The following is a 15,417-nucleotide window of genomic DNA, read 5'->3' as shown; positions in this document are numbered from 1 at the left end:
CTTTCCTGTCTGGGCGTCTACTTTCTGAGAATGTGTTGCTGGCTACGGAAATTGTCCAAGGTTACAACAGCAAAACAATATCTCCTCGGGCAATGTTAAAGGTTGATCTCAGGAAAGCGTTTGACTCGGTAAGATGGGATTTTGTGCTTTCTTCCCTTCAAGCCCTGGATGTGCCTACGAAATTCATAGGCTGGATCAAGGAATGTATTTGTACCCCCACTTTTTCCATCTCAGTTAATGGTCACTCAGATGGGTTCTTTAAGAGCAACAAAGGCCTTCGACAAGGGGACCCGCTTTCGCCCTACCTATTCGTGCTGGTTATGGACACTTTCTCTAAGCTTCTGAAGTCTAGGTTTGACTCGGGTTACATCTCTTATCATCCTCGGACTTCTGATTTAAAAATCTCCCACTTAATGTTCGCGGATGATGTCATGCTGTTTTTTGATGGAAGTAGCAGCTCTCTCCATGGAATATTTGAGACCCTTGAGGATTTTGCAGGCTGGTCTGGTCTCCACATGAACAGGGACAAGACTTTGCTTTTCCATGCTGGCCTATCAAATTCAGAAACCATGTGCATCTGCAGTTACGGGTTCCCTCTTGGGAATCTCCCGGTGAGATACTTAGGGCTCCCCCTAATGAGCAGGAAGCTAAGGCAGAATGAATACTCCCCTTTGATTGAGAAGATATCAAGCAAGTTTAGAGCTTGGGCTGTAAAAGCTTTATCTTTTGCTGGGAGAAGGCAACTCATCTCCTCAGTTATCTATGGGACTGTAAATTTCTGGATGTCTACTTTCTCGTTACCAAAAGGGTGCATCAGAATGATTGAGTCGCTATGCTCCAGCTTTCTTTGGTCTGGTTCAGTTGACAACCACAACAAAGCAAAGGTTAATTGGTCCACAGTATGTCTCCCTAAGTGTGAAGGTGGAATTGGTCTCAGGAAACTTTCGGCTTAGAACACCACTTTGTCTCTCAAGCTTATTTGGCTACTCTTCTCCAATAGTGGATCTTTGTGGGTTGCTTGGCAAAATCACCACCATAAGTTGGACAAAGTCAGTTTTTGGGCCATTAAAGCAAAACCAAGTGACTCGTGGCTCTGGAAAAATCTCCTTAAGCGTAGGGAGCTAGCAATGAGATTCATTAAGTGTCAAGTTGGCAACGGGTCGGTTGGCTGGTTCTGGTTTGACAGCTGGACTTCTTTGGGGCCTTTAATCAAGCTCTTCGGGGAAACTGGGCCAACTTCTTTAAGAGTTCCCGTCCACGCAAAAATCTCAGATGCTTTTGACTCCCAGGGTTGGAAGCTGAGAAGGCCGAGATCAGATAAAGATCTTGCTCTCCAAGTCTACTTATCAACCATTCCCCTCCCAACAGATTCAGATGATGATGATTGGTTTGATTGGGTCATTGATGGTATAAGCTATGATGGTTACAACGCAGGAAAAACTTGGGAGGCCATCCGCCATAAGAGCCCGGTGAAGGACTGGGCATCCTCTATCTGGTTTAAAGGATCTACGCCGAGGCACGCCTTTAACATGTGGCTTGCAAACCTCGACAGGCTGCCCACAATGAGTAGACTGGCCTCTTGGGGTCTGCCAGTGTCTCCAACCTGCTGCCTTTGTTCCTCATCTGAGGAGACTAGGCTGCACCTGTTTATCGAATGCAGCTACACCCGTGAGGTTTGGGCCTTCATCTTTACAAACCTCCAATTACCCGAGACGTGTTTAAGTAGCTGGGACGAGATGTTGGAGTGGACGAGGAACAGGCTTGCAAACTCTCCTCGCACGTTGCGCCTCCTCCTTGTTCAATGTGTGATTTACACTGTTTGGAGACAACGGAATAACCTGATCCACAACCAGCTCCGCCTCCCGCCATCCATCATCTGCAAAGACATAGACAGGCAAATCAGAAACTCGATCACAGCAAGAAGACACATGACGAAATTCAAGAAACTCATGCCCTTATGGCTACGATGAAGATCCTTTTGTTTCCTTTCTAAAGTCTGTATCCTGATTATTGTTCCTTGGTTTTTCTCTTTTTTGACAAGGTTCAATCCCTAAGTCTTACACTTGTAACACTTATCCTCATTATATGATATTTACAGTTTAGCAAAAAAAACTAAGTCGACCGCTAAAAAATTCGAATAAAATCATAATGAATCGAAAATGTTAAGAAGTCACTAACCAAACCAATCCAAATCCGAACCATACTAGAAATGAACTGAATATGCCTACCCTCTTATTCATGCCGCAGAAGATACTGCAAAGGTTGGTTGCAGCATAATGGTGCATTTTAGTGCTTGTATTGGTTTTGATCATGTCTAGTATTAATTAGAACACTAGAATCAATTGCTTTACACAATTATAATTTAATATTTTTTTTTTTTTTTTTTGTGTTGGAATGTAATTGAGCTAGATCCGGTGGGACTAGCCGAGCCGCCGGGTCATCACAAATAACAACAACCGAGGCAAGAAAATGAAAATAACAATAAAAACCTGAACAAAAGAGTCCAAAACTATTGAAACTATCTAAAGCAGAACATAAAAAATCAGCATACAGACAATTTAATAAGTCAAATTCAACCTATGACTACTGATATTGTTTAATGGATGATAAAGTTTTGAATGTTGATTGACAAGTCTAGTGATCTTTTACAATGTTAGTATATTGTTCCATCACTTGCTTCTGTTGTATATTGTTTTGTCGCATGTTATCTCTTTGAATAGTTGAATGAGACTTCAAAACTGGGGGCGACTTGGTCAAGATTGGCGCTGTGTTTTTATCTAACTTATTTTACTATTTTCGTCTAATACAGTACATAACGTTAATCATAGATTTATGATAGCATAGTATCAGTAATTTAGTTTAGATGAACAGAGATTATTATTATTCCCACAACTCCATCTTTATGATATGATATTTTTCAATTGTTTTTAATTTTTATTTTAACTTAAAAAATTTAAATTTTTAGTGATTAGAAGATATAACTTCTCCACCTTTATGTTACTAATTAATATCTCATTAATGAAAGAAAACGTCTAGGCTTTATCCTTTTTTTGTTTTGCATGTTTTTTTCACTTGGACTAGTAAGTGTAACTTTGTAGTTTGTACCTTCACTATCAACGGCGTCTCAAATCTTCCACTTTTTGAGTTTAAAATATGAAAAAATCAAGAGACCTAAAGAAATTTCATAGAAGTTTTGATCTTCTAATATAATATTGAGGAAGAATAAAATAATGTTATCAGTCTCTCTAAGCCTACAATATAAATGTCCACACCCTCATTCTTCTACCTTCACATCAACACAACACAAAACCTCCAAACCAATAATCAAAACATAGTGACATATTACTCTCCAAAGACAAAAATGGGAACGGCGTCTACTAACTCTAATATCAACCTCTCGCAGATCCTCAACACGAAGGAACCATACAGCTCCTTGATGCTTGCCGTCGCAGCTCTGTTGGCCGTCGTCTGTTACTTCTGGATACAAGGGAAGTCCAAATCCAAGAACGGACCACCGTTGCCTCCGGGACCTTGGCCACTTCCCATCGTTGGAAACCTCCCATTCCTAAACTCTGAAATCCTCCATACGCAATTCCAAGCCCTAACCCTAAAACATGGCCCTCTCATGAAGATTCACCTAGGATCGAAACTCGCAATCGTAGTCTCATCCCCCGACATGGCTCGCGAGGTTCTCAAAACCCACGACATCACTTTCGCCAACCACGACCTCCCCGAAGTCGGAAAGATTAACACTTACGGTGGCGAAGACATCCTTTGGTCTCCTTACGGCACCCATTGGAGGAGACTTCGTAAGCTTTGCGTCATGAAGATGTTCACTGCGCCGACACTCGAAGCTTCTTACTCCACTCGCCGTGAAGAAACCAGACAAACTATTGTCTACATGTCGGAAATGGCTCGTGACGGATCTCCTGTGAACCTCGGAGAACAAATCTTTCTTTCCATCTTCAACGTCGTGACTCGTATGATGTGGGGAGCGACTGTCGAAGGTGAAGAGAGAACAACCTTAGGAAACGAGCTCAAAACCCTAATCTCTGATATCTCTGACATTGAAGGGATTCAAAACTACTCAGACTTCTTCCCGTTGTTCTCAAGATTCGATTTCCAGGGATTGGTGAAGCAGATGAGAGGCCATGTGAAGAAGCTCGACCTCCTGTTCGATCGTGTTATGGAGAGTCATGTCAAAATGGTGGGAAAGAAAAGCGAAGAAGAAGAAGATTTCTTACAATACTTGCTTAGAGTGAAAGACGATGATGAGAAAGCTCCTCTGTCCATGACTCATGTCAAGTCTCTCCTCATGGATATGGTTCTTGGTGGCGTAGACACATCAGTTAACGCATCAGAGTTTGCCATGGCAGAGATTGTAAGTAGACCAGAAGTTTTGAGCAAGATCCGACAAGAACTGGATCAAGTTGTTGGAAGGGACAACGTCGTTGAAGAATCACATTTGCCTAAGCTTTCTTATCTACAAGCGGTTATGAAAGAGACTCTTAGGCTTCACCCTACGCTTCCTCTTCTTGTTCCTCACAGAAACAGCGAAACCTCGGTGGTTGCGGGATACACTGTGCCTAAAGACTCCAAGATTTTCATCAATGTTTGGGCTATTCATAGAGATCCTAAGCATTGGGATGAACCAAACGAGTTCAAACCAGAGAGATTTTTGGCGAACTCACTTGATTTCAATGGGGGTGATTTCAAGTACTTGCCTTTTGGATCTGGGAGGAGGATTTGCGCTGCGATTAACATGGCGGAAAAGCTTGTCTTGTTCAACATTGCGTCGCTTCTTCACTCTTTTGATTGGAAAGCTCCGAAAGGACAGAAGTTTGAGACTGAAGAGAAGTTTGGGCTTGTTCTTAAGCTCAAGTCTCCACTTTTGGCTATTCCTGTTCCAAGGTTGTCTGATCCAAAACTCTACACAGCTTAAGTAGTAATATGGAAAGTTTGGTTTGGGGAAGTTGAATTTAGTTTTTTTAGTTTTTTTTTTTTTTTTTGTTGTTGTAAGTTACTCTCTTTTTTTTTTTGTGGTTGAAGTTTAAAAAATTTAATGCCTTGTATATATATTTATGTTTATTAATTCTGTGATGATAAAACCGCAATAATTTAAAAATCTGTAACACTTAAAAGTTACTAATGTACACACACAGACTAAAACGAGAGCATGCATAATGATACTGCCGTTAAAATCCGAGATGAGAAACTCTACCATTCGGGTGAACTGGATTACTTGTTTTAGAAGAAACACAAGTGACAGTGCTCTTGTCCATTCACAAAACCTTCGTTTGGCTCTTTCTTGTTTTATACTATATATTATCCTTAAACAATTGAATATGACTTCAGTCAAGACTGGCGTTGTATTTATTTTTATCAATTATATATATATATATATATATTGGTATATTTTGTGAATATCATAGATTATTATTAATAATCTCAGAGTATAATTGAAAAATATCTAAAATATTCAACAACTTCTTCAATAAGGACACGACGAATTACGGTGATGAGTCTCACAATAAGAATGAGCAAACAAACCTACAATAGATTCAAAACGCAGTGATAGATCCACATCCACTGATGGGCATGTTTGAAGCACAAGGTTTTTCTAACCAAATGATAGGTTTGGTTCTTCTATGTTCGGTTGCTCTGTTTTTCTTTTTTGGTCTTTCATATATGAGTAAAGTTTATACTTTGACCAGAGCGTAGGTTTGTATTCTATGTATAGAATTACGAAATATGGTCTCACATTAAGTTATCACTTGGAGGGGTCAATATCTTAGATCATGATTCTAATTATTTACGATATATTTACATCACTGGATGATATGGATATTAGAATTTTAAAGTAAATGTGCTTTTACCTCATATAAGTTTTTTTCTTTTTAAGAAACGAATGATAAAATGAAACGGGTGCAAAACAACAAAAAATATGGGGTCGGTTAATACTAATTAGCTTACCCCTTTAAGTAGATGTGTCTCCAGCCTCAAACTCTTGCAAATTATAGATTAGGATAACAAAAACAAATTAAAAACAATGCAATCACTATCTCCGATCCTACACTACATAAATGTCCACCAAACAACACAAAACCTTCCAAACTATTAACCACAGTGAGATCTTCAATTCTTTCTCAGAAGACAAAAATGGGAACTAAGTCTTACATGATCAACACAGAAGATCTGCACAGCTCCGTTATGATGCTCACTGCCGCTGCTCTCTTGGCCGTTGTTTGCTACTTCTGGATTCAGGGGAAGTTCAAATCCAAAAACGCACCACCGTTGCCTCCGGGACCTTGGCCACTGCCGATCATTGGGAACCTCCCATTCCTAAATTTTGACGTCCTTCACACGCAATTCCAAGCCCTAACCCTAAAACACGGCCCTCTCATGAAAATCCACTTCGGATCCAAACTCGCAATTGTCGTATCTTCCCCGGATATGGCTCGAGAGGTTCTCAAAACCCATGACATCACTTTCGCCAACCACGATCTCCCAGAAGTTGGAAAGATCAACACTTACGGTGGAGAAGACATCCTCCGGTCTCCTTACGGCACCCATTGGAGGAGACTCCGTAAGCTATCCGTCATGAAGATGTTTACTACGCCTACACTTGAAGCTTCTTACTCCATTCGGCGCGAAGAAACAAGACAGACCATCGTTTACATGTCGGAAATGGCCTGCCACGGCTCTCCGGTCAACCTCGGTGAACAAATTTTCCTTTCCATCTTCAACATCGTGACACGAATGATTTGGGGAGCGACCGTTGAAGGAGATGAGAGAAGAAGCTTAGGAAATGAGCTCAAAACCCTAATATCTGATATCTCCGACCTTGAAGGGGCTCAAAACTACTCAGATTTCTTCCCCTTGTTCTCAAGATTCGATTTCCAGGGATTGGTTAAGCAGATGAAAGGCCATGTGAAGAAGCTTGATCTCTTGTTCGATCGTGTTATGGAGAGTCATGTCAAGATGGTGGGAAATAAGAGCGAAGAAGAAGAAGATTTTTTGCAATACTTGCTTAGAGTCAAAGACGATGATGAGAAAGCTCCACTCTCGCTGACTCATGTCAAGGCTGTCCTCATGGATATGGTTCTTGGTGGAGTGGACACATCGGTTAATGCATCAGAATTCTCCATGGCAGAAATCATAACCAGACCAGAAGTTTTAAACAAGATCCGACAAGAACTGGATCATGTTGTTGGAAGGGACAACATCATTGAAGAATCACATCTACCTAAGCTTCCTTATCTACAAGCGGTTATGAAAGAGAATCTTAGGCTTCACCCTACGATTCCTCTTCTTGTTCCTCACAAAAACAGCGAAACCTCGGTGGTTGCGGGATACACTGTGCCTAAAGACTCCAAGATATTCATCAACGTTTGGGCGATACATAGAGATCCTAGGCATTGGGATGAACCAAACGAGTTCAAACCGGAGAGGTTTTTGGAGAACTCACTTGACTTCAATGGGGGTGATTTCAAGTACTTGCCTTTTGGATCTGGGAGGAGGATTTGCGCGGCTATTAACATGGCCGAGAGACTTGTTCTGTTCAACATTGCGTCACTTCTTCACTCTTTTGATTGGAAAGCTCCTATAGGACACAAGTTTGAGGTTGAAGAGAAGGTTGGGCTTCTTCTTAAGCTGAAGTCTCCGCTCGTGGCTATTCCTGTTCCAAGGTTGTCTGATCCAAAACTATACACAGCTTAAATTAAGTAATTTGGGAAGTTTGGTCTGGGGAAGTTGAATTAAGTTTTCTTGCTTACTGTTTGTAGTTTTACTTTTTGGTCATGTTTTGTGAAAAGCTTTGGTATGTTAATGTCACTTTTGTGGCTATATTTGAATAAAATGAAGTTTTCACTACAGTAATAATGCTTTATTTTGTATCCAAATAATTGATGCCATAAAGTATAATATAGAATGGTCCTATAGTCACAAAAATCATATGTTGATAGTATATACAAATAAAATACATCTTAGGAAATATAAAATTGATATAATTAATGCATGAAAATTTGACCCCAAAAAAATTAATGCATTGCAAAGGATGATATTATCTTGCCCAAAATAGAAGTATGTAGTCAAATATAACACTTTATAATGGTAAGTAGTAATTTCCAAACAAAATTACTCTCATCTATGTATATCCAAATATATAAGTCAACCATTTGGTATTTATTATATATTGTTTTGTTAATTTTCATATGCTGTTTCCTATTTATTATCATTATATAATAATCAAAATTACATATTAAGATCTTTAGAATTGATCAAATACTAGATTTGTTTATTCAACAATTTTCACAATTTGCAACAATCAATGAATCTAGACGATTAAAAAAATAAACCGAGTCAATAACTCAATTTACTAAATCAAGAATCAATGTTTTCCTAAACTTTTTTTTTTATTTCATGCTCTCCTGAGTTAGGAAACAATTAAACATAGATAATAACTTGGAATACTTTTTTTTTGGTATCAATGTTTAATTAAACCAAGATCATCAGCAATTCTAAAACAATTATCTAGGTGAAAAACCCAAACGTCGTCCGTTTTACCATAACCCAAAATTGGAGCTAAATGGGCTAGGCTCATATCTTTTTTATTTCATACGAAACGCTGTCGTATTACACATCCTCCTGGGAGAAACTCAAGCGTCGTCGTTTCTGCTCCCGGCGCCTCCATCGCCATCTTCTTCTTCTTTAGCTCTCTGTCTGATTTTGTTTAGCTTTGAGCTTTGAGCTTTGTGAGCTACTTCTGATTCCGGCCATCACGCAGCTTCAGGTTAGTTTTGATTTCAGTTCAAACTAGAGTACATGAGTCGTTGTGTTGTGCCTCGAGTGGAATTGGTTTCTGGGTTTAGGATTAAAAAAATTTCCAAGGTTTAGGGCTCTCTCATCTGAGGAAACGAATCTTAGGTTATACGATTGCTGGGTCTCTCTCAATACCAATACTAATCCATGAAATAAGTAATTTTGTTCATCGTCTTCAACGTTTAGGCTGTAGTTAGTGTTAAGTTCGAATTGATTCCGAGTGAAGTTTGGGTTTTTAATTCACCTAGTTCTAAATTTGTTTTTCTATGTGTAGATAGTTTCAGTCTAAATCAAATAAATGAAGAAAAAGATGATAGCCATAGGTTTTGAGGGTTCAGCTAACAAGATTGGAGTTGGAATTGTGACATTAGACGGTACAATCTTAGCGAATCCTCGGCATACGTATATAACACCGCCTGGTCACGGTTTCCTTCCTAGAGAGACTGCACATCATCATCTTGACCATGTTCTTCCTTTAGTCAAATCAGCTCTTGAAACTTCTCAAGTTACTCCTGAAGAAATTGATTGTATTTGTTATACGAAAGGTCCTGGGATGGGAGCGCCGTTGCAGGTCTCAGCCATTGTTGTTAGGGTGTTGTCACAGCTTTGGAAAAAGCCTATTGTTGCTGTGAATCATTGTGTGGCTCACATTGAGATGGGGAGAGTAGTTACTGGAGCTGATGATCCTGTTGTTCTGTATGTGAGTGGTGGGAATACTCAGGTGATTGCTTATAGTGAAGGTAGATACAGGATTTTTGGTGAGACCATTGATATTGCTGTTGGCAATTGTTTGGATCGGTTTGCTAGAGTCTTGAAGCTTTCTAATGATCCAAGCCCTGGTTATAACATTGAGCAGGTATATTTCATCTGAGAGTGTAAAGTAATCTCAGTTCTGTGAAGGTTAAAGAACAATGTTAACTCGGTTTTTATATTTTTACTAGCTTGCAAAGAAAGGAGAAAACTTTATTGATCTTCCGTATGCTGTTAAAGGTATGGATGTATCGTTCAGCGGAATCTTGAGTTATATTGAAACTACCGCAGAGGAGAAACTCAAAAATAACGAGTGCACACCAGCAGACTTGTGCTATTCCCTTCAAGTAAGACTATCACTTGCTCTTAAATGATAAATCCTGCCACATGAATGCAAAGTTTTGGACTATTTAAGAGTAATATTTATGATTGTTGAACGTGCAGGAAACTGTGTTTGCAATGTTGGTTGAGATCACTGAAAGAGCGATGGCGCATTGTGACAAGAAAGACGTTTTGATAGTTGGTGGTGTCGGGTGTAACGAGCGTTTGCAGGACATGATGAGGACTATGTGCTCTGAACGTAACGGAAAGCTATTTGCAACGGATGACCGTTACTGTATCGACAATGGAGCGATGATTGCTTACACGGGTCTACTCGCGTTTGTTAACGGTACTGAAACGCCGATCCAAGACTCTACCTTTACACAACGGTTTCGCACAGACGAGGTTCATGCGGTATGGCGAGAGAAAGAAGACTTGGTACTTGGTGATAAGAACATTGCTGCTAATTGATTCTGTATCCATTCTTCATTTTTCATCCAATTTGAGATTGATTATCTCTCGACTCTTTACATGTGTTTTATTTAGTCAGATTATACGATTGTTAAATTATGATTTGAGAATAGTTTTGTGATGGGTGTGTAACAACGCTTTCAAATTTCAAAGTGAGCTTTTGTTAAAGTTCAAATTTTTTGTGTTGCATTTGGAGCTTTTCGTTTTATAGTTTAGTTGCTTAAATATAATATAATAACTTTTAAAAGTTATAAAAGTTATAAAAGTTATAATAACATGTCTACCGAGAATGGTGGAGGGATTAGTGCATTAGTCTTCCTTAATCATACAAATTCAGCTATGAAAAGAAGAAGCACTACTAAAAGTAAGTACTTTTTCTAATGTATAACATAAAGGCATAGATAGAGTCATTGAATCTTCTAGAGAGATTAGAGTTCTAGATCAGATCACACATAAATGTGTTCATACTTCGTAGATGTATGCGTATATATATTACATAAAAAATCTAATGACGAAGCTAGAACAATAAAAAAAAAAAAAAGGACAGTATAAAACTTTCAAAAGTTATAAAAGAACACATCATCTACATTCAAACAAGTAGAGATTGGAAGAAAAAAAAAAAGAGAAAATGACAAAAAGTAGTAGTAAAACAATCAAGTAAAGGTCAAAGTAATTAAAGAAATGATAAAGCATCTCAAAAGTCCTCTTTCCTCCATCTTCAAATGCCAACAAATAAAAGACAAATGATTTTTTAAAAATATTTCTCTGATAGGTTTAGTATACATCTTAAAACTTCAAATTGTTGTAAGCTATATAATACGATTCTTTGGAAAAATTGGTTCATGTACTCAAGACAAGAGCTGAAAATAGCCATTGGCCCGTTTGATAAGGTTTTATGCTTTCGCATTGCTCTTAGATAGTCTAATTGAGATTACTTCACTAATTTTTGTCGGTTACACACAGTAGAAAACTGGAAATTACTAGCTGACCGTACATGTAATTTAATAATTGTGTATAAATAAAAGAGCATACCTAAAGATATCTAAATGTTGGAGACCCACATTGGATTCTTGATTCTTCTAGTTAGTCAAACTGTCATGTACTAGTAAACCCAAGTTAGGTTTTAAACTTTGAATACATGTACCAGCGAATAGTATGTATCATCAAACTATAAGCGCATCTCTAGATCAATTTATTTTATAGTCCATAGTTAACTAGCTAGAAGAAGAGCTAGTGGAATGATTGTCCTCTAAATCTCGATATTATCATTGACTTTTGTAGGCCGTATATACAATACTAAAACAGTCTAATCATATTAGAACATTATTAGAAATATAGATCTAAACAAAACATTCTTTAATCAAACATACCAAACCAAAAATCAACTCGTTTATATATGGATACACGTATATGTAGTATGTGTATGCGTATACAGGAGTAAACACGTGCACGTGGCATGTGCAGAGAATGCGAAGGAGTGATAGATAGACAAAGAAGCAAAAGGATGATCCAAGTTTCGAAATGATTCCAAAAGTTATGAACTACAAGCCAAAGTGCCAATCGCCCAAACATGAACTTAAAACTCGTTAGATCGTTTTCGCACATCAAAGCCACTCCTACACTTTTACCAATTTTTTTATTTATATAACCATACATGATACATAGATGTAATGGGTTTTATACGCAAATTAAGGCATGATAATAAATAGAGTTTTACGTAGGCAAAAAAATAAAAATAAATAGAGTTTTACTAGTTTTGTTTTAAAACAAAAACTTAGAAGTATATACTAAAAATGTTGCAAAAAATGAGTCTAAATCATAAGACAATGCAAAAGAAAGTGATGTAAACCAAGATCTCTAGTAATAGACATAAATAAACAAACACCTAATTACATCTCAATCACCACTTCACAAATGTGAACATTAACTGTTAAAAACTCTACCAAAAAAGTCATCAAAGATATGGCCTTCCTTTTCAAAAAGCAGTACACGTCTCTGTCTCACACAGACAGTGTATTCAATGCGTTGTGTTGTCTTCCCTCTTTACACCAGCTAAGCCTCTCTTCTTCCTCTTCTTCCTCTTCTCTCCAAAAACCAGAAAATTCTCCGGAATAACTTTTAATCACGAGAGCGGTAGATAGAGTTTTTCCAAATCCGAGAAACAGACAAAACACCCAGCTTAGATTCTCAAGTTATGTCCCTCTCCAAAAGTTTTTATTTTCTCTTAATATAGCAAAGAGAACAAAACAGAGTACTCTGCTCTATAAATTTCGTTCCTTTATTACTCTGCTCTATAAAACAGAGTACTCTGCTATATAAATGAGCTAAAAAAATAAGTTCAGAAAGACAAGAATGGCTGCCTTAAGAGTCACGTTACTTGTTCTTCTCTCAATCTTTTTTTCAGCTCCACCAACTGTTTTAGGAAATGCAGAGCTGAAAGCTTTAATGGAGCTCAAATCGTCGCTTGACCCTGAGAACAAGCTTCTCCGATCATGGACGTTTAACGGCGACCCTTGTGACGGATCTTTCGAAGGAATCGCCTGTAACCAGCACCTGAAAGTCGCAAACATATCGTTACAAGGGAAACGTTTGACCGGAAAATTGTCTCCGGCAGTTGCAGAGCTCAAATGTTTGTCAGGTCTTTACTTGCATTACAATAGTCTCTCTGGAGAGATACCTCAAGAAATCACGAATCTCACTGAATTATCAGATCTTTATCTCAATGTTAATAACTTCTCCGGCGAGATTCCGGCAGAGATTGGCTCCATGGCTGGCTTGCAAGGTTAGTATCTTACAATGTTTTACTATACTGGTAGATTCCAAATCGGTTTAGATTAACCGGAATAAATTTGGCTTAGCTACACATAGCTGAATTACCTAAACCACACTTCACAGAACTTTAATTTATTTGTCTTTTGTTGCAGTTATGGATCTTTGCTGCAACAGCCTAACAGGGAAGTTACCAAATGGCATTGGAACTTTGAAGAAACTAAATGTGTTGTCTCTGCAACACAACAAACTAACCGGAGAGGTTCCTTGGAGTTTGGGAAACTTGAGTATGTTAAACAGGCTTGATTTGAGCTTCAACTATCTGTTAGGTCTAATCCCAAAAACCCTAGCCAACATTCCTCAGTTGGATACTCTAGACTTGCGAAACAATACTCTCTCTGGCTTTGTACCTACTGGTGAGTGATGATGATTCTTGAAATGTCTTTGTAAACCGTGTCTCTCAGTTTCTTGACTTGGTTTCTCTTTTAATATGTTTTTGTGAAAGGTCTCAAGAAGTTGAATGGAAGATTCCAGTTTGAGAACAACACTGGATTATGTGGTATTGATTTCCCTTCTTTGAGAGCTTGTTCTGCTTTCGACCAAGCAAATATTGAATTCAAGCAGCCTCCAGGTGAAATAGACACTGATAAATCAAGTCTTCACAACATTTCTGAGTCTGTATATCTCCAGAAGCATTGCAATCAAACACATTGCCATAAATCCTCATCAAAACTCGCTCAAGTTGCGTTGATTTCAAGCGTGATTACCGTCACTATAACATTGATTGGTGCCGGTATATTAACCTTCTTTCGCTACAGAAGAAGGAAACAAAAGATTAGTAACACACCAGAGTTTTCCGAGGGAAGACTAAGCACCGATCAACAAAAAGATTTCCGCGCATCGCCTCTCGTGAGTCTTGCCTACACTAAAGAATGGGATCCGCTTGGAGATAGCAGAAATGGAGCTGAGTTCTCACAAGAGCCTCATCTCTTTGTTGTTAATAGTAGCTTCAGGTTTAACTTAGAGGACATTGAATCTGCAACACAATGCTTCTCAGAAGCTAATCTGATGAGCAGAAACAGCTTCACCTCAGTGTTCAAAGGAGTCCTCAGAGATGGTTCTCCTGTAGCTATCAGGAGCATCAACATAAGCAGTTGCAAGAATGAGGAAGTCGAATTCATGAACGGTTTGAAGCTTTTATCTTCACTGTCACACGAAAACTTAGTAAAGCTACGCGGATTTTGCTGTTCTAGAGGCAGAGGAGAGTGTTTCCTCATCTATGATTTTGCTTCAAAAGGAAAGCTTTCAAATTTTCTTGATTTACAAGAACAAGAAACTAATCATGTTCTTGATTGGTCTGCAAGAGTCTCCATCATCAAAGGGATTGCAAAAGGTTAAGTCTTTGAGTATCACTTCTTGAATTGTTGCAGGAACAAAATGTATCTAAACACAAAAAAATCTCTTGCAGGTATTGCTTACTTACATGGAAGTGATCAACAGAAGAAGCCTACAATAGTTCATCGAAACATATCTGTCGAGAAAATCCTGCTCGATGAGCAGCTCAACCCGCTAATTGCAGATTCGGGATTACACAACCTTTTAGCAGATGATATGGTCTTCTCAGCACTCAAAACAAGTGCAGCAATGGGATATTTAGCTCCTGAATATGTCACAACCGGAAAATTCACCGAGAAAACCGACATTTTCGCCTTTGGAGTCATCATACTCCAGATAATCTCTGGGAAGCTCATGCTTACAAGCTCACTGAGAATTGCAGCTGGGAATGGAGAACTCAACGGGTTCATCGATGAATATCTCCGTGAAGCGTTCGATAAACCAGAGGTGGTTGCAATGGCGAGGATTGGGATAAGCTGTACACAAGAGATACCAAACAATAGGCCTGATATAGAGACATTGCTTCAGGAGATGAACTGTATGAGGAAAGAGTGAATGAGTCTGTTTTGTAGTTAGTAAGTTTGTTTTTGAGTTGTAGTATAATTCTCCGGTTAAATAGTATGTTTGGATTTTGTTTGTTTTGTCTATCTCCACCAAGAACCGGGTCGGTTTATAAATTGAATTTATGTATATAAATAAATGAACATGAGTACGACCAAGAACCGGGTCAATAGGAATAAATCATGTGAGCACGGTAAGAAGACACGACCAAGAACCGGGTCGGTTTATAAATTGAATTTTTCCCACTAGTCTATGAGATCTCACTTATATGTTAAATAGTCTATGAGATCTCACTTATAAAAGTAACTACTACATGATAGTTTTTTTTTT

The 15,417-nt window shown here is 38.4% G+C and overlaps 5 protein-coding genes across 6 annotated transcripts; all 5 read left to right on the top strand.

The window, feature by feature from the left end:
• The first annotated feature begins 1,127 nt into the window (after positions 1-1,127).
• Positions 1,128-1,970, top strand: LOC111829304. Its single transcript, XM_023778043.1, has one exon. The coding sequence runs from the start codon at positions 1,128-1,130 to the stop codon at positions 1,968-1,970; it is 843 nt and encodes a 280-aa protein (XP_023633811.1).
• A 1,292-nt stretch (positions 1,971-3,262) lies between these two features.
• LOC17878869 (geraniol 8-hydroxylase) lies at positions 3,263-4,964 on the top strand. Its single transcript, XM_006285749.2, has one exon. The coding sequence runs from the start codon at positions 3,263-3,265 to the stop codon at positions 4,940-4,942; it is 1,680 nt and encodes a 559-aa protein (XP_006285811.1). The 3' UTR covers positions 4,943-4,964.
• Positions 4,965-6,098: 1,134 nt separating this feature from the next.
• Positions 6,099-7,874, top strand: LOC17877869 (cytochrome P450 93A3). The gene has a single exon (XM_006286131.2). It carries the CDS (start codon positions 6,160-6,162, stop codon positions 7,717-7,719), a length of 1,560 nt encoding a protein of 519 aa, XP_006286193.1. The 5' UTR covers positions 6,099-6,159; the 3' UTR covers positions 7,720-7,874.
• Positions 7,875-8,678: 804 nt separating this feature from the next.
• On the top strand, positions 8,679-10,539 carry LOC17879545 (probable tRNA N6-adenosine threonylcarbamoyltransferase). 2 transcript variants are annotated; one of them, XM_006283952.2, is made up of 4 exons: positions 8,679-8,791; positions 9,099-9,676; positions 9,762-9,917; positions 10,015-10,539. In XM_006283952.2, the coding sequence occupies exons 2-4, from the start codon at positions 9,119-9,121 to the stop codon at positions 10,360-10,362; spliced, it is 1,062 nt and encodes a 353-aa protein (XP_006284014.1). In that variant the 5' UTR covers positions 8,679-8,791; positions 9,099-9,118; the 3' UTR covers positions 10,363-10,539. The 2 variants fall into 2 exon arrangements, with proteins under 2 accessions (XP_006284014.1, XP_023634520.1); XM_023778752.1 differs by having other exon boundaries at positions 8,680-8,791; positions 9,095-9,676.
• Positions 10,540-12,414: 1,875 nt separating this feature from the next.
• LOC17878258 (probable leucine-rich repeat receptor-like protein kinase At5g63930) lies at positions 12,415-15,208 on the top strand. The gene is made up of 4 exons (XM_006285804.2): positions 12,415-13,144; positions 13,287-13,547; positions 13,637-14,524; positions 14,600-15,208. The coding sequence occupies exons 1-4, from the start codon at positions 12,715-12,717 to the stop codon at positions 15,079-15,081; spliced, it is 2,061 nt and encodes a 686-aa protein (XP_006285866.1). The 5' UTR covers positions 12,415-12,714; the 3' UTR covers positions 15,082-15,208.
• The last annotated feature ends 209 nt before the right edge of the window (positions 15,209-15,417 follow it).

This window comes from Capsella rubella, unplaced genomic scaffold (genome assembly GCF_000375325.1).
Source record: "Capsella rubella cultivar Monte Gargano unplaced genomic scaffold, Caprub1_0 scaffold_7, whole genome shotgun sequence".
In the NCBI taxonomy this organism is placed as follows: domain Eukaryota; kingdom Viridiplantae; phylum Streptophyta; class Magnoliopsida; order Brassicales; family Brassicaceae; genus Capsella; species Capsella rubella.
The sequence above is the reverse complement of the archived record's forward strand: the minus strand, read 5'-3'. Positions and strand labels throughout refer to the sequence as shown.